The following is a 25,914-nucleotide window of genomic DNA, read 5'->3' as shown; positions in this document are numbered from 1 at the left end:
CTCCACAGGGAGAGGACGCGAACCCACATAAGCAAAGCCACACACTGACGCCCTGCAACAGGTGCTTGTGATCAAGCCCTAAGCACGCTAAAGCATTGAGAAGGCCTCCAACACGAGAAAGACGACATGTTGCGTTACCATCAATATCTCGTGCTAGGCTGCTAGGTGCGGGAGGCTAAGGTCACCCCACTCGCCCGTCACCCTAGGATCGCGTCGGAAGGGAGAAATATTGTTGGACATGTGGGACGGCTGAGTAGGTAGAAAAGCTGCACAATGGCGACATGCAAACCTCAACCACCACAACATTTACGAACAAAACCTTTAAAGACACTAACACGCAATAGTATTAGCATGTAAGAAAATACATATTTGTGCACATAAATGTATATTTCTATGCAGTATCTCAAATGGTGACATCTCGCCTTCCTGCAGACAGCCTCAAACTTTCATATACCTAGGACTATAGGCGTGCACGCAGAAATAGGGAGGGAGGCAAATGTTGCCACATACGTTGACTTAATAGGTGGGGAGGGCTGTGAACTCCCACCCCCCTCCCTGAAGGGGAACCCTGCAAAGGCTTACATCTATGACATAAGGTTACCCAACATTTCCTCACGATAGCCTCCTTATTCGTTATTAAGGGTAGCTTCAACGAATGTGTCAAGCTATGAAAATATTTTATGGATGCCCTTTTACTACCAAAAAAAACTTTTATGATGACGTCCACGTTTCCGATACAACCTTATTGTTCAAGTTGCATGGCGAAGCATATGTTGTTGCAATTTATGAAGACTAGTTTGGGTTTTGGTAAAATAGAAAGTTTAATAAACAATTGCATATTTTGTCCCAACTTCAATGCTGCACTCAATCAAATATACAAGAATTAGCCTTTGCTGCACTTCATTCAGATGGTTTTTCTAACCTGAACTGTTTCCAAAGCCAAGAAGTGTGGCACCAAGCCACTGGGACCATGTGTAACTGTGCTTTGCAAGCAAGATCTCACAGCCCAATGTAGAGGCTAGAATGATGGATAAGTCTCGGCCGTTTTGTGGTATTAAAAATGAGGTGCCCAGTTTGAAATTTCTTGGAAGTCAGAACTACCACTACAGGATGCGGCGGCCGCATTTTCGAGGGAGACAAAAATTATGTAGGCCCTGGTGCTCAGATTTGGGGGCATGATCCAGGTGGTTGAAATTTTTGGAACCCTCCACTATGCCATCTCTCATAACCATATAGTAGTTTGAGATGTTAAACCCCAAATATTATTAATACTATCATTAAGAAATACCACTACAATACTTTTGTGAAATAGCAAAACTCGAATGAGGCATTCTAAAAAAATACACACATACCACTTATTAAAATTAATGCAGTCTTCATACAAAAAACCGGCGTGTTCCAAAAACTTTTCTTACCTGACCTCACAATGTAACTTCACAGGATGGGGAACTTTGTATTCTTGAAATTTCTTCTTGGCCAGAAAGCTCACGGTCAGAAAGGAGAAATTCAAGGGCTTTTTCTTTGTTAGGCACGACATTAACTGAAGTAACAGACAAGAATGTACTAGTTATGATACCAATGTAAAGAAAGTAAAGTCAACAAAAAGATAACTTGCTGATAACGTGCTTTATAAGGCCACACTTCTGAGTGAATGCAGCTATACAGAGGTGGCACTCAAAGGTAACGCTTGCCCAGGTGGACACAAATCCTCGCATCTTGTACTAGCTAACATATGAGCACTGCTAGCAGAAATGCAGTCTTCTTTGTGCGGCTTCAGTGAACGGTACTGCTTTAACGATGCCAAGGACGAGGAAACTGAAAAGCCAAAAAAATACAGCGAGGCAACGAAAACCGCGTGTTATACTCTACACACGAAATCAGACTTCAACAAGAAGAAATTAGGAGCTACTACACCAATACACACATTAACCTTGATCCTCACGTTAGTGCAGTGGCAGTGCAGTGTGCCAACACACTACATTTTTTATGCAAGTTCTCAACATTCCCTGCTTAAATACTATGCTTTCATATACAAAGCACTGCTGCCAATACATAAAGGCCTAAGTTGCAATCCAGATATACAACACTTAAATCACGAAATTTATTTTCATTTGTGACATCACACTACTTAGCATTAGACCATCAAACTAATCATCACACTTTAATGTGCATCGAAGTACCTATATGGTGATACATGAAGCATATGAAATAAAATGTAACTAGAAAAATTTCATCCGAAAAGAAAACTAGAAATGAGATAAGAAGAAAAAGATTTACCAGCCTTACAACTTGGTTGTAAATACAGGACTACTTTAGTGTATTCATATCTTTTTGAGTGTAGCTTCTCCCTCAGCCGCACGTTCTTATTGTGGTGGCTCAGAGTAATGGAATTGTCTGTAACAAAATGCGCGCACTCTGTGTGCTCAAGTATCCGAAATTATCTTAGGGCCCATTTTTTTTGCTATTCAAATAAATTGAATATTTATTGAATTTAGAAAGTATCCTATTAAATATTTAATTTTAAAACAAGTTTTTTAAGACACTGATATATCAAGGTTTTTCAACAAGATTACAGAAAAGCTTGGCAATGAAATCTGTCCTTCCAGAATAGAAAATTAAATGGTGCTTTGTAATGGCTGTTTTATATTGGCCAATCTTCGACGACATAGCAATGTCCTGAGTGTGCCATTACAGTTCCCTGTGGTGCTGAAAAAAAAAAAAAAGCCACATAGGCTTCACAAAATTCCACTAGAATGAGCAAACTTCTTTTTTGTAAGTCTAGAATATATCTGGGTATGATCGTATCCTTATACCTCTAAGTATGATATGACTGTATGAGTGATATATATTTAGGTGTTCTCATTTATAAATGTAAATTTTTTACCATCACACTCTTACTCAAAAGTCTGTACTAGTATTTTGAATGAGTACTAGTATGCTTCTGTAGTAGTGACTTTATTATATTTATTTTTTTCTCCTTCCTGACAAATATTTTCAATATGAGGTTTGCAGTATGTCAAACATATATGAATACAAATACCTAAATATTGTTGTCCAAACTACAAGCCATTCGAATGATTCGCAAGACAAATGTGGGAGCAGGCTAGCCAATAAAATGCCTCATAATTCATTACTTGTAGTTTATATTCATTATGCAGTATCATGACATCAAGGAAAACAAATTAATGTGAACAAACCATCAGCACTGCCACCATAGCTTAATATGTAGATTACCAGACACATAATTAGAAAATTGCTGTTTCTAGTTTTATGAATGGGGAGATATCTTTCTTCAACCCTTCAGCGGCACATAGTTCGAAAGCCTGTACCCACTCAACAGATCTCATAAGGAACCCTTACCCAAAAGTAGTGCACGCTAGTGTGAATACTATCTCAAGAAGGTGGCCTCTCCTTTGCACTCTTTTCTACCACTTGCCTTTCCTCCCAAGAATTCGCGCCATTATCATTTGCTGAACAAAGAGACTTTCCAAACCTCGAACTACTCTTTCACTGTCACTTCTGATCAACGAGCTCTCTTCACCCTGATATGCTTCCCCCCTTACAGAAGGTCAGTAAAGCACTCAAATTTTATGGCTTCTTGTCTTCATGATAACGAGACATGTGGTCTGTCAGGCGGTTTTGCTGAGAGAAGGACGCATTGCAGTGGTCACAAGAATAGGCACCCTCTCTTGTGTGGATGCGCATATGGTTCACGAAGGTCTTTTTCAGTGCGAAAGATGCACTGCAGTGGTCACAACAAAAGGGACGGTTTCCTGTGTGGCTGTGCATGTGCCTTATGAGGTTCGTCATTCGTGAAAATGATGCAGAGCAATGCTCACAGGAAAACGGACGCTCTCGCGTGTGGGTTCGCATGTGCTTCACGAGGGTCTTCTTTAGTGCAAACGACGCACTGCAGCGGTCACAGGAAAAGGGACGCTCTCCCGTGTGGGTGCGAATGTGATCAACGAGGGTTGCTCTCAGAGAAAATGCAGCTGGGCATAGGTGGCACTGGAAAGGGCGTTCTCCCGTGTGCTTGCGAAGGTGTACTTGCATGTGTCCTTTTACCTTGGTCGCATAGCTACACATAAGACACGAATGCAGTCCGCCTTGTACAGACACGAGCGAATGGTACTCCTCATGGCATGCCGAAGACAAGGAACCTGCAAAACCACAGAGACAAAAGGAAGGCAATAAAAATCTTACACGCATTGTCTGTAACTAGACTACAGCACCAGACAATGAAGAAAGATTACTGTACTTACAGACAAAGTGCATAATCACTTTTGCCTAAAAAACCACATGTTACTGGAGCAGTACCCATGCTATGATGACATGGTTACAGCTTTCTCTCTCTGTATGTAAATACTATGCCCAATACATGCAAAACAATCCAGTGAATGCACAAGAATGCAAGTTTGTGTAATTCTGATACTACACCTAAATACCAAAGCTTTTCCGTAATACGCTAAGAGTTTATGCACCAGCTCATTGAAACATTTATTGCACTTTCTTTTTTTTTCTCAATTGAAATATTTATAAAATGCTGCACACCCACCAAACACCTTCCTAAATCAAGACACAAAGCACAAGAAATGATATATGAGATTAAGAGGTTAATAAGAAATAAATGGCAAAATATGATAGAATCGCTAGGAAGGGATAAAAGTGACATCACAGGTGTGATGGTCTGAAATGCTGATACATCTATAAGGAATGCAAAAAAAGGTTGTTGTTCTATTTGCATTTCCACAGCTTACACATTTTTTATTACATTTTCTATTTCTATATCAATTTGTAAATAAATCCTATACTTATTTCGCATAAAAAAGGAGAAAAAGTCGCAAGTCTCGTAATCCTGCAACTCTGTTCACAATGTAGCCAAGCTTCAAGACCCCCTCTTTATTAGGCCTGAAAGGTGTTCTGCACCTTGTCCTTACCTACAGCTACAACCATTATCTGCACCACGTGCACATGTTTTTTCGCAGGTAAATTGGCTGACATTTCATGCTCAGCACTCTCCAATGACTGGTCGAGTTAAGTAGATTGAGGCTAAATATGACCGCATTACAAGAGCTTCATGCCATTAAACAATGCAGATTATGGCCTCGACCTATAAACATGTTCGAATTATCAAGATTTTACTCTACACTGAATAAAAGCAATGACTATTAGACTTATACGACTGTCCTTATATACTAGAATGGTAAAACAACCTTGGATATAATACAAAAAAGTGCGATCAACTCAATGCACTGCTTGCATCTTAAGCATCACTGAGAGAAAAGACAAAGAAATATACAAATGATCAAATCAAGAATGATGCAAAGTTCGATGACAGAAGAGGACCAGAAAGATTTAAGCAAATTTACAAGGCTGTTGCTCAATGAGCAGAACTACAAAAAAATAAGTTCCTTTGTCCAGATGACAAATTTTGTTGACTAGAAAAAACAACACAAACATGCACAAATGTTTTAGAGGGTAAAATGCATAAGAAAGTAACGCCAGGTTGCCATTACACATTTACAGTCTGCAGTGTAAAATCAAAGTGTCCCTGCCGAGCGTTGCTCTTGCTTAGATGCATTTCTTTCTCTCGGCACATACACATGTGTAAAGAATTTCATGATTAAATGCGTAATATAAACCAGTGATTTGTAAGACAGCCAATATTGCTTTACACGGATAATACATACACAATGCAATGAAATTCCTTATACACTTCTCAGGTTCTATCGAAATACATCACAGAAACTGAATAGTCAATTACACACGACTGCGAAACCTGTTCTTTGGAGGACTCACAGACATGGTCACAACACCAACATTATCCGATGCACACAGAGTATTAAGCTGCAACATTATTGTGAAAGAGCGAGTGACTTCCAAGAGGACACTGGAACAATGCTATTCTGGGAGTATCCGAAGCATAAGACTTCGATGCTTTTCCACAGAACGGATGGACTCATCTGCAAAAGCACACAGACAACTGTTCAAGCTAGCACAAGCAACATACACTCAATACACTCAAAATCAGCTGGGCTTCATCAAACTTTTTTTCTTGTAATTCAGCCAGTACTTTTTCAGTACCACTTCGATGTCACTACTTTTTATTGCGATAGAAATTATATGGACACTCTCAGCTGGTTTTCGCCACTGGTGTCGACGTCATGCACCGTACATGTATAATCAAGAACGAAAAATCAAGAATGAAAAAAAAAGCCCTCCATGCTCAGTATTCAGGTCGTTGCGATGCGCCAACAAGCGCTTATCTTCCACGTGTACTTTGCCCTACGGATTTGGGAAGGGGGAGGGGGGTAGAAGCTTGTGCAAGCACCCTTATTCTTTTGCGGAGAGAGAATTGTGCCTTGGGCTTTCACCGGAACAATTTTATTATATGTCGGGCCCACAAAGCTCTATTCACATGCTGTGCAGGCTCTGTTTGCAAGAAGAGCGTGCTTTTCATATACACCGAAGTAACATTCGGAACACTTCTTAGTTTGCACACATCTGTCTCTGTGATTAGGTATCGTGTGTTGTTTTCGTTTCAACAGCACATTGTGTCGAGTGGTAAATGTTAGTTTGCTCTCGTCCTGTTTGAGTTGTTTCTGTGAGTCATTTGTGTGCGAGCAGCACACAGCACGCTTTGATCTTCTAGCCGCTTTCAGTGTTACATTCTAAGTTGTTGCTATGGCATTTGTTGCATTGTCTCTGAGGTGAAACAGTGACTCTATTTTAAAAAGACTTCTACGCATAAGACAATACAAAATGGAGCACTTGAATGCAGTGGGGAATATAAAGTTTAGCATCTGCTGCAGTGCGTTGTAGCTGCAAATAAGGTATGAAAGATTCAAATGCTCTGTGAACTAAATCAATGAGCTAAGTGGCAATTCTCTCATCTTAGCACGAAATATACGAAATATTTGGGTAGGTTAAAGCAAACACAAGTCCTGTGGCTGAATACAAATGGCTGCATCAACTGTTGATGTCTGGAAATCAAATGCGTAAAACATTTTTTTTAGACATTGTGAGACGTGTAGAATGTGTCTTGTGTTGTAGTTCTGTGTTTCGTAGAGAACACACACGTGAGGCGGAGCCAACCAGTAAATACAATGGCATGCACTATGGTTTCATACAACACTGTGCTTCTTTACCATGGAAAAATGGATCAGCACAAATGTTGAAAAACAAATGTCAGTAAAAATTAAAAGGAAGAGCAGGGTTGCACAGGATTCAGAGAGATAAGCCAGATGATTTTGTGTTCTGAAATGTAAAGGTTACGCGACAAATAATGCATAGCCAACCTATCACACTCCACTGTTTTTTTTTAGCAGCAGCGTTTAATGATGAAAAGGAGTAGAGCATCAAGCAAAAGCAAAATGTATATGCATTGCCACAATCAAAGACTATGTCTAAATGTAGTGTGGATTTAAAAATGGCAAAAATCCTGCGTGCAAAATGTGTGGAAATAAAAATATCGAAATTACAATAATACCCCAAAAGGTGTGATATCTGTCTTTCTCACCCATTCTCAATACCTGTGACAAAATGAACGTCAAACATGTCCTATCAAAATGCGTTTACTGTGAGCACAGATACCAAGAATGTTTGCATAAAAACCGCAATCATTTGAACACCACAACATAACTTATTTTCCACCTTAGTGTTTCGCATCAATTTAGCTCTCGTGTGATGGCAGTGGGGATGTGATCAGTAGCGATGGTAGAACTTATTATTAATGATACGGCCGCATATAGAACCAGATTAAAACATGAGCTACTAACAAATGAAGTGGCTACACATTAAGTGACCTCGTGGTTGTAGGAACTAACAAGCCAGTAGCATCAGAATACAAGTGTTACTTACCCTCAGCTATGATGGTAAGGCTGAGACTTATGTCTCAAGAACAGACACTGAAGAAAGTGTTTTGCTGCTTAGACGTAGCCTGATGAAGAGAAATAGAAGGTTGTTTAATAAAAAAAATTGGTAGGTGAAGTGGGATGGGCCTTCAAAAATAATTTGCTAAGTGGGGTTTCCACTGTATCTCGATTTGTGTGCATTCAGTCAGAACATGCAAAACAGACAGGTCTCTCCCCTCCCCCATCTATCACAAGCAGATACGCCTTTTCTTTCTATCTCTGCATCTCACTTTTTATCTCTGCATGTCACTTCCACTTTTTATCTCTTTTTCTTGCTTGCTCTCTTAACTGTCTTGCTTTAAGTTTCTCTCTCTCATCTTTTTTCTTTGCCTCCCACTCTGTGGAGACACTAGAACACTAGAACACCAAACCATGCCGACATGCCTCCACGTACAGATTTTTGTTCCATCAAGTGCGTTTCATCCCCCTGATCCCGAGGCAGGGCAGATTGTCATCGCTGTGCGAGTTTTCGGCATTTTTCGGTCCTTCCAACTTTACGCGACTGAAGCCTAGTCTAGCCTAGACACAGGAAACGACAGCCACTTTGAGCGGTGCCGGCACGACTGAGCTTGCAATAAAAGAGAGATCGCAGCCTTGCGCATGCCAGAGCTACCTTCTATGCATTGGAAAATTATAGTCAGACCCCGAGATGGTTTCGATTTTTGCAAAATCACTTGCTTCGGCATTTTTACCACCATGTGCACGGCGGCCAGGATTGTAAAGCAATGCACGCAACTCAAGTAACTAAATGCCAATTGTTTCGTTTTTCACAATTCAGAGAGGCAAATGCAAAAACCAATGACCAAATTAAGAATGGTGCAATCTTTTATAACAAAAGAAAATAAAGAAACACTTTGGAAAATATAAATGGTTGTTACTCAGCAGGCATTGCCACACAAAAAAAAAGAAAAGTTTCTTTGTTCATTTTGTTTCTAGATTTTGTTAGTCGGAAAGTGCAGCACAACCATTCACAAAGGCTTTCAAGGGCAATATGCACAATCATTTTTTATATACTGCAATGTAAGATCAAAGTGTCACTACCAAGTGTTGCAGTTACAAAGGCAATAGCAGACTATTTCAGCGATTTTATGTTACGATATGCACTGAAAAATACCTAAACTGAACCAGTGTTCTGTAAAACAGGCACAATATTATTACATTGACGACTGAAACATATATATACAAAGCGATAAAATCTATTACATCAATGCCAATTTCCATTGACTGAAAGTGATCTAAGTGAACAGCCAATTCTCTCATTCCAATATGACCGAGCAGCAGTCTATAGACGTGGTCACATCGGCATCACAATCCCGCGTTCACAGCATTGCCTCATCAGCAAAAAAAAGGGTAAATTATTTTCAAGAAGAGACATTTATAGCAATGCCTACTGCATTCAACTTCGTATCTCCTTAGAGGGCAGATGCACATATCTGCAGAAGCACATGGACAGAACACACTACTCTAGAACATACTTTCACCGTTAGCATCACCTCCAGTTGATTGTAAGAAATTCCGTAATAAACAAAACTTCTGCGTGTTGAGAATGAGTGGGTACTTTTTAAGTATGTCAGTAACTGAACTATCTTTTTTTAAACACAAGCTCTATAAGGGAGCACTTGAACATTGAAGTGCATTGTAATAGGGTACATTATATGATACGTGCAAATGCCCAGTGAACCCAATTGATGCTCTCAGTACCCGTTTCTTCATTTTGGAGCACTATATGCACGTACGCTATATTGAATGTTCCCAATTTGGCAAAATAAAGATGTGTGTATTACCTGTAGACGTAAGGAATAAAGTGCGTATCCAATTTCTTTTACATGTTGTAGGCCGCTTAGGAGGCATCTTACTCGAATTTTAGCAATGGTGAAGTTTTGTATTTAAAACAAAAAGACACATGCAAGACTTTAGCAAGTAAGTAAAGACAATATTGTACACTACTACTTCATACAACACTGGTTTTCTTTCTACTGGACACATGGAACAACAAGTTTCCAGCGTTGCTACTGGATTTTTCATCCTGCAAGACGGAGTGACGAGCACTAATTTTGAAAAACATGTGTCAGTAAAAATAAATAGCACGTGAAAGGCTGCAAAGTATTTACTGAGAGAGGCCAGATAATCTCAAGTGCTACAAAGTGAAGGCTGGGGGACAAATAATGCAAAAGCAATGTATTTTTTTTTTTACTGTTTTTCATTTGTAGTAGGGTTTATTGACCCAATGGCTAAATAAAGCATCAAATCAAAGTAAGGTGTACATGCCTTCGTTTGATCATTGAATATGGCCAAATGTAAACATAATGGCTATAAAAAGACTTTAATTCCTCAGCAAAGAAAGTGCAGAATATATAAAAAATACCTATAAAGTTACAATGACATGTGTGCAACCAATGTTTAACATGTACTTTTGAGTGGCATATTTCATGACCACAGGTGCTAAAAGTGTTTACGTAAAAACAACAGAAATTCTAACTCCCTGACAAAAGGTATTTGCTATATTAGTCTAAAAAATCAATCCTGTCTTCAATTGGTAGTAACACAGATGTCATCACAAGTGATAATACAATACACAAGAAATAAAAAGAATGTAAGGACACAAGATCACAGTAAATCAAGAGCTACAAAAACATTGTTGGCTTCAGAACGAATGGCCCAATCCTGGTAGAAACTTACAAATGACTGATACCACAAAAGTACAAGCCAGTAAAGAGGTCATTAATTACAGTGTATCATACTGTCTCTGACAACCGCAGAAAGTGGTGAACAAGCACTTACCGATTTTGATATGGCACATTGACCTTATCAGGCCTGCGTCTTTGGCTGTCTACTAATCCCCATATGCCTGTGATCTGTCTCTCAACATGACCTGGCACCCAGCAAACTATTATTTGAAGTACCTCAATATAACTTATCAAAGTGCTTTTAAAGGTCAATAAGGTCTATATTTTTATGTAGTTTGCCAGTGCTCTCTGTACGTGCACTGCCCAGTGTATTCATGAATGCTAGTACTTTCTTAATATTTCGTACAACGAAGTATTTTATGGCAGTTAAAGTAAGATGCAAATAGAAAAATTTCGTGATTGTTGAGCCTCGGGAACGGGATTTTTTTTCCGCTGTATATAAAGGGTTTTATTGCCATTTCAAATATGTAATTAGTTTTAAAATAATTTGAGCAATTTTTGGTGAGTGTCACGACAATGTGTAAAATAAATTTCATCTTGGACAAACTTTTCAAGCCGTTAATCTTTCATGATTTTCAGCCATTAATGGCTCATAGTGCTTCAGAATAACTGTAGAATGCAAATTAGTATTAAGAAAGTGCATATAAGACATTTTTATGGACAAGAAAAATGGTGATCTGAGAATTATTAGAATCATCAGTCCATAATACGTGCTTGCTTTAGGTTTGTAGTAATTATACAGGCGATACTATGTTTTAAAAGAGATACTTGTACCCTTCACATGTGAAGAAATATTGGGGCGAAATTTTATCTTGATCTAGCTATCAGAAGTACCAAAAACACCACGTCAAAACTCTAAAGCTGGCGCAAAAGTCGATGTTGAAAAAAATGCCTTTTAAAGGTAAGTTGAAGCTCATTTATATAGCAATTATATGTCTTATTTTGTTAATAATTTTCTCCACCATGTAGAGCTTGGGGATCATCCTTATTTCGAGCATGTGGCTTTCGTTTACTCCTCATGCAAAACTGTATAATAAGTAGCCAGGTTACAGTTTCCAAGGAAGTCTAGACATTGAGCTCTTTTTAGTTTTTAGTAGCCACCTTGAGCGGACTAAAAGTGATTTTAACGTACTTCGAGTTTAGTTACAACCTCTGCCGTGAAAGTAGAGAAATTAAACTTGCAAGAGCCCATAAAAACAAAAATATCTAATTTTGGAAAAAAATCAATTTTTTTTTTACTCACATCTCCCCTTAAAATTGCATATGCCTTTTCGTTTGAAGAACTGGCATGGGTACCGTGTTTTTTGAAGAAAAATATGAACGAAGGACAGCTGCAGCTACCTAGTGAGTTGTGCAATGACAAAAATTGGCAAAAAAAGGCAAGTGCTCAGAATTTCCGTGAATATGGTCTCATCCCCTAATAACTTGTAACCCTTAAGCTCACTAAGATGGATTACAGGACAGTACATACAGCGTATGCAGTGAAACAAAAACTAAAAAAGCCACTTGAGATACTACTCGGATGTAGCAACAGACTTAAACATAAAGTGATGCCTCCTCCAAGCACAATGTAAAAACCAAGACAGTCATGACAAGGCTCTAAATGATTCGTACACAATTTGTGCTTACTAAAACAGGTAGTCTCTTTTCAAATATACAATAAAAACAATGCATTAAGCCACTGAGCATGAAATTACAGCATTGATAGTAAATGAGTGCAACAATATTGCAATGTGTAAAAGGGGCCATTTAGTGCAGAAGGTGCACGTCAATAACAACAGGAAAAAAGACTTATCTTTACACGCTCAAAGGGCTACAGCTGGCTATGCTACATGTGATTTTGCCTGAGTTTACACCAAGCCACGACAGCCTGCCCCCTTCAAATGCTCCCGACAAAAGAAAAAGAAAGGAAAACATTTTCTATTGAACAATATTTCAAGTGGAAATGGCACACATAATCAAAGAAGTGACTGATATACATTATGTGTCATCCATGGTTTGTGAGTAACTAAAATCTTTCACAAAGACAAATATAAAACAGTATTTGGAAAGCAACTATGATGAATGACAGTATGTACAGCTACCCATTTTTTAAATCCTAACCGCACAAGCGTAGACTGCAGAGTCGGTAAGCACCAGTTCCCGTAGTCTCAGTGTCCGGTATTCGGAACGGCACAGTAACAAGGCAGCTGCCCGGGATTGTTCATCACGTGCATGCACATATCTATTGGATTCGCAGGTGTCACAATACAAAAGAATTTTTCCAACTTATGTTGGCTTTGAGAGGTCCATGAATATACAAATACCTCACTATAATATACAATACCTCACTACCCTTAACAAGAGACAGAAATACCAAGTTTGTGCACCAGCAAGCCAGAGTTCAGCAAAGACGCTGCAACCGGCCGTACCACACATCCTTACAGCCCATGCGACTGCGGCGCCACCGCATGAATCCGGGACCCGTCTAAGCTTCTGGCTTCAAGGCAGCACTCGACGCGCACCATCATCTGAACACATTGTAACCACGTAATTATTGTCTTGTGTCAATCACTCACTTATCTATAATAAAGATCACTTGGAAGACTAGGTTGGGTACTGTTCTTTCCTTTTCTCTTGATCACGTTAATTTACGCTACTGCAGCCATGAACATACAGCAGTTTGGAAGCTTAGGCAATTTCTTATGACATAGTTGTAATTAAAACAAGCCCTAAAAACACGCCACCTGACAGTAGGACGACACAGACAATGGTGCGGGGTGTTTTTTGTTCAGTGGTCTCACGTCCTTTTTATTTGTACACTATTCCAACCAAAAGAAACTTCACTATCGTGAAAATCCTGAATTGGTGTCAACATCGGAGAAACACTGAGCTCCGACAAGTTGCGTAAATACATGCTGACTCACAGGCAGAGGGTCAACCTCTCACTTTGCACACTTGTTAAGCTCGGTCAGGTCCATGTATATATACACACTTCGATTAGGCTTTTGCACAATGACCATTCCAGAACACCGCTGTGTTGGCTCTTCCACTGCCTTAATGACTCAAGGCTCAACCATCTCTTGTAGTTTTACCTTGGCTTTCAACATTAACAGTGCGAGAACTTTTCAAGGAGAGGTCAATGCTAGTGATGCAGCACCTTTCCTAAGCTTGATCTTGTATGCGAGCTCGATTTTACCAAGATCGGTAAAGACTTCAGGAAGTTCACTCTTTCGTTTCACACCTTCGCTTTTCTGACTAATTACTTCATCAAGGTGTTTCACAATGCCTAGTTTTTCGTTAGCAGCCTTTCACCAGAGAGGCGTTTATGATGAAAAAAAAAAAACAAGGTTTTATTTAAACTAGAAGTGGATTAAAATTGCCCTTAAAGAGTACAATGTGGCTATAAAAGAACTACCAAATGCTCACTGTCTAGAGTCCCCTGGAAGTTGCCACCTGTCTACAAGACATTAAATTTTGCATGAGTAGTTCGTGAAATCCACGTGCCCAAGACAGCAATAATTCCCAAGGTCTTGTAACGAATTAAATCATTTTAAAAAGCACCTCTTTGCCACAAAGATCAGGTTTGATTTCTACACTTAAACTGAATTTTCCCCAAGATGATATTTTCGCAAGCTTCTTAAAATTATTACATTCCTAATACTTACTTGCATTCTATAGTTCTTGTCGAGCAATATCAGCCATTAATCGCACATAATAAAAAAAGTTTAGTGGCAGAAAAAGATTGTTCGAAAAAAGTTATATTTTAGAGATTGTCATGGTGGAAAACAAAGTTGTGCAAATCAATAACAAAGTGACTACATATCTGAAATCAGTATAAAAAGTTATGTAAAAAGCGAAAAGTTGATTACACTGTCTTATAAATTAAAAAAAAGCCTTGACTTGCATGTCCCCTTAAAGAAAGGGTCTGTACACAACTCACTTTTTATCTTGACTTTCTTGTATGATGATGGTACACGTGGTTTACAAGCTGTTGTTTTCATAAAAAAGATGCATTGCAGTGGCAACAGAAGAATGGACGCTATTTTGTGTGTGTGTTCATGTGCCTAGTGAAATTGGTCTTCTTTGCAAACGACACATTGCACTGGTCACAGGAAAATGGACAATCGCCTGTGTGAGTGCGCATGTGATCCACAAGGGACTGTTTCTTTGAGAACGATGCACTGCAGCAGTCACAGGAAAAGCGACGCTCCCCTGTGTGGGTGCGCATGTGGGCATTGAGGTTCCCTTTCTGAGTATATGCAGCTGGGCAAAGGTGGCACTGGAAGGGGCGCTTGCCCAGTGTTTGCGAAGGTGTGTTCGCATGAGCCCTCTTTTTTTGTTCACATAGCCGCACTGACTACACAAAAACAGTTTGCCTTGTACGGGCACGAGTGAATCGTGTTCCTTATGGAATGCCGAAGACAAGGAGCCTGCAAAACCACAGAAACAAGAGGAAGGCATTGGAAGCCATGGACAAGCATTCTCTAGAACATCACTAGAACATGAGGAAATGAAAAAATTACTGCACTTGTAGATGAAGTACACAATAACCTTTGCATCAGCAAGCCACATGTTACTGGAACACAACCGAGCTACAAAATGGTTACAAAGAGTTTCTCTCTTTGTTTGTAAATACTATGTCTAATAGTGCAAGCACATCCAGTGAATGTGCAGGAATGCAATATCGATGTAGTTCTTATACTATCCCTAAATGACAAAATTTATTTATAATACGCCAATAAATAAGGCCCTAGCCCAGAAAACATTTATTGTACTTATTTTTTGTTCCCATAGAAAAATCCCTAAAGTTTTGCACACTAACCAAATAACTTCATATGTCATCAAATGAAGCATAAGAAATGAAATATTAGTGTACAAGGTCCACATGAAACAAACCACAAATTATAACAAAATGAGAAATGAATCATTCAAAACGGATGGAAACGATATAACAGTTTGGTTGTCAGAAATGCTGGCACATTTATGCAGACTTGAGAAATGTGTTTTTCAGTGTACCTGTGCAATTTACGCATTTCCCATTCTCGCTTCTAAACTACTTTAGTGACAATGTTATGATTACATGAAACATAAGTAAGCTGTGCAACATATAACGTTCCAGACATTTACTCAAACAGACATACGAGCACTAATTCCCATTTATCAAATAAGTATGTTCAAAGCTCATTAGCTCGGATTTGACGAGACTGGACAATGCATTTAAATGGACAAAATGCCAAACTACCAAAATTACTTGTTTAAGATATTTGAAAAATAAAACCATTTACCAATTCTTCATCAATCTGTAAATGCTCTAAATATTTCTCAGAAGTAAAAAAGTCGTAACTTTTGTCATCCTGATATTTTGTTCCAAAGCAGCCAAGCTTCACGAGACCCGTTTCAATAAGCCTGAAAGGTGTTCTGCACCACAACCTTCCCTACAGTCACTACTATTACCTGCGCCACGCACACGTGTTTTTTCGCAAGTAATTTGGCTGGCGCTTCGTTCTCGGCACTCTCTGATCACCGTACGCGTTGAGTGGGTTTAGGTCGAATATGATCAAATTACAAGAGCGTCATGCCATTGAACAATGTAGATTCCTCCCTCGACCAACAAACATGTTCGAATTATCGAGCTTTTACTGTACACTGAATGCAGACAATGCCCATCGCACTTATACGACTGTCCTTATATACTAGAATGCCCCCACTTCCTCGGACATATTAAAAAACAGAGCACTCAACTCAATGCACTGCTTGCATTTTAAGCATCACTGAGAGAATGGACAAATAAATATACAAATGATCGAATCAAGAATGGTATTCAATAAGAATGTTAAGTGAATTGACATGGTTGTTGCTCAGTCAGCGGAACTGAAAAAAAAAAAAAAAGTTCGCTAGTCCAGATCACAGATTTCGTTGACTAGAAAACACAACACAGACTTGCACATATGTTTTAAAAGTTATAATACATAATAAAGTAACGCCAGGTTGCCACTACATGCGTACATTCTGCAGTGTAAAATCAAAGTGTCACTACCGAGTGTTGCCCTCGCTTAGATGCAAATTTATTTCTCTCGGCACATTCAGATGTGTGAAGAAGTGCATTAGGCTAAAATCATTCAGAGCTTTGTAAAACAGACAATACTGCTTCACGCTGATAATACATAAACATCGCAAAACAATCTATGACATTCTTCCCAATTTCAATCGACAAAAAGGGCAGAAGTTGAATAGTCACTTTCACTCGTTTCAATAAACCTATTTTTTTCAGCAGTCCACAGACATGGTCACATCTTAACCACAATCCTACGTTCACAAAATATTATGCAGCAACATTATCGTGAAATTATGAACGACTTTTGGGAGGACACTGGAGCAATGTTTTTCTCGCAATATCCAAAGCATAAGACTTCTTCGTTTTTCTATTAAGGGATGGACACATCTGCGAAAGCACACAGACAACTGTTAAAGCCAGCACAAACAACACACTACACTCAAGATAAGCTGAGTTTCAATAAACTTTTTTATTATTTTAATTGAATGACAACTTTTCAGTACCTAGTTAATAAACTACTTACTTTTTGAAAAGACAACCTCTATACAGAAGGCAATTAATTTGAGCACTTGAATTTGGAAAAAAAGAAAATATGAAATTGAACATTGAGGCAGTGTGTTGTTGCAGCATATTAGATATGAAAGAAACAAATGCTTCGTGAACCAAACCAATGAGCTAAGTGTCTGTTTCCTCATTTTAGCACAAAATATGTGGGTAGGCTATATTAAACAGAGGCTCTGTGGCTAAATAAAGATGGGTGCATCAACTGTTGATTCCAGGCAATCAAATGTGTAGACAGTTTGTTTTAGACACTGCGGGATGTTTAGAATGTGCCTTTCTTGAGTCGTAATAATAATGAAAGGCTGTGCTTCAAAGACAACACACACGCGAGACTTGAGCTAGCGAGCAAGTACAACTGCATGTACTATGCTCTTGAACAGCAGTGTGTCTCTCTACCATGACACATGGAATGAATTTTCAGTGTGATTACCAAAGTTTCCAAGCTCAAAAATGGAGTGATCAGAATGAATCTTGAAAAACAAAGATCAGTAAAAAAATTGGGGGACGCTTAAGCTCTGTCTTCAAGAGCTGAACGCGATAGTGATATCCTGTCCCTAATGCATACTTCAAACACTGCCAGTAGACCACCCAGAAAAAGTAAATTCAATAGGCATTGGTGCGATCGATGACTATAGCCAAATTTAGTGTGGATTTAAAAATACAGAAGTCCTGCATGCAAAACGTGCATGAATAAAGATACCGAAATTGCAATAATACCACAAAAGGTGTGATATCTGTCTTTCTCACCCATTCTCTATCCCTGTGACAAAATGAACGTCAAACATGTCCTATCGAAATGTGTTTACTGTGAGCCCATATAACAAGAATGTTTGCATAAAAATCGCAATCATTTCAACACCATGACAAACATTATTTGTTATCATGCTGTTCACAGTGGGGATGTGATCAGCAGTGATGATAGAACTCATAAATAAAGAAAACGGTTGCATATAAAACCACGTTGAAACATGGGCTACTAACGAATGAAGTGGCTACACATCAAGTGACCTCGTGGTTGTAGGAACCAACAAGCCAGTAGCATCAGAATACAAGTGTTACTTACCCTCAGCTATGACGGTAAGGCTGAGACTTATGTCTCAAGAACAGACACTGAAGAAAGTGTTTGGCTGCTTAGACAAAGCCTGATGAAGAGAAATAATTGGCTATCTGATAAAAAAAAAAGTGGAAATAGATGAAATGAGATGGTTCTTCAAAAACCATTGGCAAAGTGGAGTTTCCACTGTATCTCGATTTATGTACATTCAATCAGAACATGAAACACAGACAGGTTCCTCCACCTACATCGGTCCAGAGCAGACACGCCATTTAACACGACAACACCAAAGAGCTCGTTTCGCAAAAATTACAGCACCGGCGTGAACATTGTTGGTTGTGAGCGAATAATTTAAATCTTGTGCATGAACTGGAAATCAAGAAACATGCAGATAAAATAAATTATTAAAAATTTCGGGTCTGAGTAAAATGAGCCCAAATCGTTTGCTTGGCAAACAGTTGTTCTATCACACAGCCACGCGTCTGCCGATTTATTTATTCATTTATTTTCTTTCCCCTCAGGGCTCGAGGACATCACAGCGGGGAAAGGGTTACATTCGCAGTACAACATGTTTTCATAAAAAATAGAAAAAAAGCTAGGGTGAAAACATATTATATTATGAAGAAAACTGACAATAAATAGCACACAGTATAAAATGAAAAGAACATTTTAAATAATACAAAGTGAAAATAAGGGTGCTTCACAGTAAAGATACAAAATGAAATAGCACACGGAGCACCAGCACGCGCTTATGAACCAAGGAATACATGCGAAAATATTGGGGCAAACAAAAAAGGAAAACTAAGACGACGCTTAAAAATGTAGAGGAATGCAATGGTACAAAAATAATAGCTTTGAAACAATTGCAGGTTAGTTAAAGCAGCCTTGAATTTAGTATAATCAGCAATCTCGACTACCGATCAGGGAAGGTGATTCCAACTTGCTGTAGTACGCAGGATGAATGAATTTAAAAAATGGTCGGTGCGGCATGCGCGAATACTAACCTTATGACGATGGTTGATGCGGGCAGATGCTTACGAAGCAGGCATTATCAATTTAATTCTTTCATAATATATCTTCAGCAACAGGCAGAGGTGAAGCATTTTTTCACATTCTAATGGCAGAGGCAATGACAAGCTTGCTTTCATGTGCGATTATAGTTAGAAAGGATGAAATGAGCAGCCCGACTCTGGAAATATTTGAGCTGAGAGATGAGCAATTCTTGGCTGGGGTCCCATACAGCAGCATTTGGAGCAAACTAAAGAATTATAAAGAAGTAATTTCAAAGAACTGTAAGAGAGGTAAAAATTGCGGCGCATATAACCCAGCATGCAATTAGCGTTAATAGCATGACCGGAGTGAAAATAACTTTTTCTGTTTGAAAATGCAGTGAAAATAACTTTCACGTTTTATCAAAACACGTGCCCTGTACGTGCCATGCTACACAATACCGCATAAAACATTGCAGTAATAAGGCGTGGTAAAAGAATGCAGTACCATCAGGTGTCAGAATATGAGATTATCTTGATCACATCATGGATTAGTACAGGTCATCCACTACATTACGTGCACAAGTTAGTGAGCGTATTCTCTTAAAGCTACATGGCGGGTGCATAGCATGTCCGAAATGATTTCATGCACCAAGTGGTTCAAGTACGCACTAGCGACAGGATATCATTATCAGGTTCAACACTTAGAACGCAAAGCTCAAGGGTCCCCTATATTTTTTTTTTTATGTCTGTATCTCGCTTCCACTTTTTATCTTTCTCTCACTTTCTATCTTAAGCTCCCTTTCTTTGATGCTCTCTCTCTCAACATCCTTTTCTTTTTGCCTCTTATTCTGTATCCCTCTTTTTATTTCCACAGCATGTTTTACTCTCTCGTCCTTTTCCTTCTCCCCATGCTATCATCTGCACTCCGCTCCTTAACTTCCCCAACCAGCTTGCTATTTGTGCTCTTTTAGCCCCTTGCCCTTAGATGGTATGTACGTGGGTCTGAATCTGTCCTCGGGAGAAAACTTTTTCCCTCTGAATTTTTCTAGCCGACCTTAGGTACGCATCGTGTCGAACGCAGGTCATGGGCTACCACGAAAGTATGCATGCAGTCAATACGCGCCAACTCAACCCAATCTTTCTTGCCGTAACTATGCAAACAAAGATAGAAAGAACAAAGTTCAAAAGTTACGCACACGGCCACCGCAGCGCGCGCAGACTGAAAACAGAACTACAGTTTCCCGCAAGCGCTGCGCAGGAAAGCGAGGTCGCTATCGTCTTGTTCATCGATAGTGAATACGATCCGAAGAAGTGCAGATAATAATTGAAGATAACAATAATTAAAGATAATAAAGCCATAAAACAAGGTGAAGCGTTACGGCTTTCCTGTCATTCACTTTTGGCCATGGTAGTGCGGAGCTTCATCCCTTTTAGTGTATCAGTTGGTCTCTAGTGAAGCTTTAGCACGCTCATTTGCGGCGCTGTGAACTCAGCATGCCCCAAGCGTCGTCTGAAGATCGCATTTTCTTCTGTATGACACACCCCTGCATATAACTGGCACCAGGACCGCAAATCGCTGCAGGAAGAAAAAACTAGCCGCATATTGAGGCAAGGCTCCCTTCTTTGCATTGCTGTGAAGCCGCGCTATGAAGTCAACTAGTGCACCAAAATTTTTGTATAACCCGCACCCAGACATCAGCTAAAAATATACTGTATATTTTGATCCCGTCACATGCAAGAAGATACATTCACTCAGAAATCAGTAACACATATCGCTTCGCTTAGAATCATGAGAAAGAAAATAAATGGCAGCACATCAATGGCAAATGTTACATTCGTGGCGGTAACTACACACAATTCGTCACGCCGTCCGTTGTGTGCGTTTGACGTTACGTGTCAATACCATTGATACCACGACTCCACTCATCAATGACGTCTCAGATGACACCTTCGCGCGTATGCTCAACGAAGTGGACGAATCTCTGCAGCCTCAAAGCCACGTTGGTACTTCGATGATGGCAAACAGAACTTCTCAGATGAGTCCCCAGAAAGTGGTGCATCTGCCCAGCACATGGAGTCACGGACAAGAAGTAAACAAAAGCTCACGTGGATGAATGGATGCTATGGCCGTCCGTTTTATAATGGGGCGGTGACATGTGCGTCACCAGGCTCACAAGGGAAAAAAATGAAAACTTTCCTTTTGTGTTGGCCTAATACCTCATCTACTTTCATTTAATTGATTTTATTATAACAAAAAAAAATGTAAATTTATGTTCCACCTTTCTGCCTCTTTAGGCAGAGTGAGTTCATCACACTATTTCCCACTATTTCTGTCCTTTCTCTTTGCTTTTTTTGCCACCAATACTCTGTCTCTTACTTGCTTCTATTGTGGACGTGTTCACCTTTTCATGTTCGTCCCTGAGACCCAAAGACTCATTGTAGGCTAGTACCCACAGGTATCGCCGCATTCAATCAAAACATGTTCCATCATTTTCTTAGCTCTCCCACAGCATGTACAGTGCTCAACTCTCATGCCTATAACGATGGAGCGTCGCGCGCGGAACAGCACAGGCGACATCTACAGTCGTAAATACGCCACATCTGAGCATGCGCAGCGCTAGTGATGTGCTTGCCTTGCAATACTGATCCCTGTTCATCACTGCGGATGCAGCAATCGCTTTAGCCGTCGAAAGCGCACTGAACAATTTAGCGAAAAAACAAAAAGAACACAAAAAAGCGAAGCAAACCGTTCTCACTGTGATACGATACCATGAAGTGAGAATGAGTTTAGAGTATAAAAGGCGCCTATCGGGGCAATTTCTGGTTTCTTTTTTTTCCCTTCGGTTCTACAAAGTTGACAGCGCTTCGACAGCCAAAGCAGTCATAGCGGCTCTGAAACTAAACGAGGGTGGAAAATGCAAGAAAGGCACATCACTGTCGCCGCAGATGCTCAGATGCGGCGCATTTGCGACTGAAGATGTCGTTTGCGCTGTTCCACGCGCAACGCACCGTTGTTATAGACATGAGAGTGGAGCACTGTTCATTGTCCCTCCTTTTACTGAACCTCGCTTCCTGACTACACATTCTAAGGCAACCCAATCTCACTTTGAACAGTAAAGCGTTTCCCTTTGAATTACCATAAAACATCTGCCACCTTATTTTGTTCTTAATCTTTCGGTAGTTACTGAGAGGTGGCTTCTTTACCATCAGTGTCATCCAATAAATCCACTCCGCCTCTCTTAAGCAGCATTAAGCGAATTTTCGCTTAATGCTCCTTGTTGCCATATCGCCAACATTGCCACTTTTTTATTTACTGGCGAGCCTCCTAGTTCTTTTTCTTCACTTTACGTCCACGCTCTTCCTATACACTTTTCCGGCCCATCTACTATCATTCATTTGCCTAAGCATCTCTTCAAATGTCACTTTGCTCTGAACTTCCCTTACTTCAAAGCCTGTCTATCCCCTATCCCCCTTTACAGCCTCATTCGTCGTCTTCCCGTGAGTGCCCAACACGAAGCGTCCTACAGTCTTATGATTTACATCTATTCCTAATTGCACCTCGGACCGCACACCACTGAGTTCCCAAAGGTAAGCCCTGGAACCATAACGCCTTTCCACAGACCTCGACGCACTTTGTACCGATTGCAGCCAGTGCGCGCACCTTTGAACCTATCAATGCTTCGAGGACTTCCCCAAACTAGGGTCCCTAGAATACAGCACCCGAACACGAACCCATTGACGGTTTGCCGGAACTGTTCAAGGGTTTGCCTCCCCCTATCTTCCAATCTCTACCACCGCGACAATGCCGAGAATGCACCCTCACGTCACGGCACGGACGACTTTCTGTATCAGAGGCGTGCGAGGGCCTGTCGCGCTAACTGTTCCATTCGTTCTCTGCATCCGCGCTGCAACGCACGCTTCGTCAATTTCGGAAGTTTAGGTTTCGCCATTTCGCCAGCGCGTTTTGATGGTTCCCTTGCGATGTGCTGCAGTAATTATATATGCGGCGAAATTGAAGCTCGCTGTTGTGAATTTCGCTGAGGAAAACGGGAAGCATGCCGCCAGAAAGTACTTCAAGAGGACTTGACGACCGGCGCTAGAAAGCAGGAAACTGCGCGCTTCTAATACAAGTTCCTGTCATTGAATGATGCTCTTTCAATTATGTGTGGATGCTTAGTTCTTCCAGTAATTCTGTGTCGTGAGGAATAGTTTCGCTCAACATTGTCGAAAGAGCTTCAAGAAAACTATTGAAGCCCGCTAGCCCTCACGTGACAAGTTCTGACTCAGTAAATTATGCCCTAATTTTTTCAAAATTATTAAGTACACTTCGTTCGTGCTCCGTCTTATTTCTTCTTTTTTTATAAATGCATATACTGTACATGCTATAGGACTATTGCACAATATTTCGAATGCGCTGGCAAAATCCCCACCTCATTTGCACATCTCCTTCTTTGGGCCCCGAAATTAGAAAAAAAAGTGTGCAAATTTTGCGAGCAAACACTGTATTCCTTCTACTTTTATGCAAACTGTGTTTCCTCGGTATATTTCTCTCAAAAGCTTTATACAGTCATCACCCATGCCCGCTTCCTTTAATATGTCCCACGAAATTTCCAGATTAACATTGTCATACACCCCAGTGATGTCCAGATAAGACAGGTATAAATACCTGTTTTCTATTTTATATGCTTCTATACACCGAGTAAGAACAAGCCGGTTATCGTTTAACCGCCTGTAGATTCGGAATCCAATTTGAAGTTCTCCCAAAATATCATTTTGCTCTGTCCACGTTTCTATTTTTAATTCATTGCCTGCATCGCCAACCTGAATAGTACAGATAAAACGGTTAGCGGTCTATATGAGCCTTTTCTCCCTTGCCATTATAGATTAAGTTCATTCTACTTTTCTGCAAAGTGTCTGATATTTGTCTTCTGTAAGCACTTTTACGTAAATTTCAGCAGTGCTTCTATAGTGCTATGTCCAAGTTGGTTAATGAAGCACACGGGAACCCCATCTAAACCCAGAGTAGCGCGCTTATAAATTTTTCCTTCGGCCTTCTTCCAATTGAAATTTTCAAGTACTACTTCTTCCTCGGTTGTACTCTTTTCCATACATTTACTGATCGGGGAAGTCCCATGGGCGACCATATTAAATGAATTCGCTGTTACCTTTCGAATATAACAAAGTGCTTCGTAGCCTTCCAATTTATTGACTCCTTTATCTACTATATGTTGCTGCATTGTGACGGACTTCCTACCTAGTGCTTTTAGACAGCTCCAAAATATTTTAGGCGAGGCCTTTTCTTTTCGCGAATTTCTGTCATGCAGTGTTCAATTCACCATAAATTTCTGCCTCGACCAATTTCTGCACAATGGTTTGTTCTCTAAATATACTTCCCATATTTGGTTGACTTTATCCTGTGGGCGCTTCTCCCTTATTGTCTGCCTGTGCCCCCGTGATGTCTCACGCAACTTCTCGATCGCCTCCCGGATTTCTCTGTTCCACAAACTTTTTTGTCTTTCCTCTTCTGCTTTGTCTTTCCTCTCCAGCAAGTAGTTCCCTTTTTCCATCTCCCTCGTCATTGCATGTAACAGCTTACTATACTCCCAGTCTTTGCCCGGTAGTTTTCCTACTTCGTCCCCGAATCTTGCGGCTACATCTGTTATTGGTCAGTCATTTAAATGCGAGCTTCCTAATTTTGATTCTGCCACGGAGTAAATGGCCCCTGGTGAACCGGTGAGCCGTTATTGGGCCGGTTCATTTCAGTGAGCCGAGCCGTTCAGAGCCGCTCACTGAAATTAGCCGCTTTGCCCATCTCTAGTTGCACCCCAAGCACGTCGTGGCAAGAGAAAAACACAAAACAAGAAAAATACTAGGTAACTGACACCCCCCCCCCCCCCTTTCTTAACAGCCATACAATGTCATAGGTGCTATAAGGGTTTATACGGCTGCCTTATTAACGAATAAAATCAAGCTCGAGGCATGCAAAAACACTTACCAGCGCAGTGGATCCGCAGCTCTCACAAAACACGTTCATCGAACACACGTAAACATTTACACTGAGCAAAAGGAGCAGACAACTTGACATCGGTTGCGCAAGAATTCAAGGACAGGAGAACTCGAGCTTGGATGCCCCGATCACATTCTCCGAGCACTAAGCAGCATCCCAGACTTTCACGAGGAACACAGCATATAATTTTCTAAAACTTTAGGAAACTCTATGGAACGCAGCTCCCGGCCCGGGTGAAGACACGAACCGACGCCGCAGAACACCTATTCACTCCAGCGCCTCCTCTATTTTTTCTGTGCCTGTTGCGTCGCGCCAGTTCCGAATGCTCCGCGCCTGGTGGTTTGTTTCTCTGAGTGAACGCAAGGTTGCGCTAGGTTATTATCCTTTCCTTCCTCCGTGTTTTTAGATAATATATCTAGCAACGCTGGTCTGCTTGACATAAAGTTTCTCATAGGTATTGTAGAAAGCTTTATGCTGCCCGACTGGCTGCACAGCAGCTCTAGCCCCTGTACCGCTGGCTCTTCTGATGTTCACTTGTATTCGGTGATATAAATTTCCCTGTTTGTTTATGATAGCGTATCGAAAACAAGGGCGTACTGAAGATGTCTCACCGTTTTAACTTAATCCGAGCTCGAAGAAAGGTGCCGTGCACACAGGCATATC

General features: G+C 40.3%; 1 protein-coding gene across 3 annotated transcripts; it reads right to left on the bottom strand.

Moving 5' to 3' along the window:
* Positions 1-1,607: 1,607 nt before the first annotated feature.
* On the bottom strand, positions 1,608-25,543 carry LOC119163786 (uncharacterized). Of its 3 annotated transcripts, XR_012886103.1 has the most exons (5): positions 25,240-25,543; positions 14,523-15,012; positions 7,861-7,939; positions 5,800-5,963; positions 4,026-4,160 (listed from the first exon to the last, which is right to left on the bottom strand). XR_012886103.1 is itself a non-coding variant. In XM_075873538.1 (4 exons), exons 2-4 carry the CDS (start codon positions 14,581-14,583, stop codon positions 1,658-1,660), a joined length of 540 nt encoding a protein of 179 aa, XP_075729653.1. In that variant the 5' UTR covers positions 14,584-15,012; positions 25,240-25,542; the 3' UTR covers positions 1,608-1,657. The 3 variants fall into 3 exon arrangements, 1 of the variants encoding a protein (XP_075729653.1); XM_075873538.1 differs by lacking the exons at positions 5,800-5,963; positions 7,861-7,939 and adding an exon at positions 1,608-1,815 and having other exon boundaries at positions 3,840-4,160; positions 25,240-25,542; XR_012886102.1 differs by lacking the exon at positions 5,800-5,963 and having other exon boundaries at positions 4,025-4,160.
* Positions 25,544-25,914: the final 371 nt, after the last annotated feature.

This window comes from Rhipicephalus microplus, chromosome 9 (genome assembly GCF_043290135.1).
Source record: "Rhipicephalus microplus isolate Deutch F79 chromosome 9, USDA_Rmic, whole genome shotgun sequence".
NCBI classification, from domain to species: domain Eukaryota; kingdom Metazoa; phylum Arthropoda; class Arachnida; order Ixodida; family Ixodidae; genus Rhipicephalus; species Rhipicephalus microplus.
Note: the sequence above shows the minus strand (reverse complement) of the source record. Positions and strands in the feature narration are given on the sequence as shown.

Bases quoted from the DNA above. Each gene is read 5' to 3' on its own strand.
- LOC119163786 (XM_075873538.1), bottom strand. From the start codon at position 14,583: ATGAAAACAACAGCTTGTAAACCACGTGTACCATCATCATACAAGAAA. The intron at 4,161-14,522 runs GTGAGTTGTGTA...GTGGTTTTGCAG, and splicing joins CAAGAAAGTCAAGATAAAAA to GTTCCTTGTCTTCGGCATGC. The intron at 1,816-3,839 runs GTGAGCATTGCT...TTGGCTTTTCAG, and splicing joins GCGAGAGCGTCCGTTTTCCT to TTTCCTCGTCCTTGGCATCG.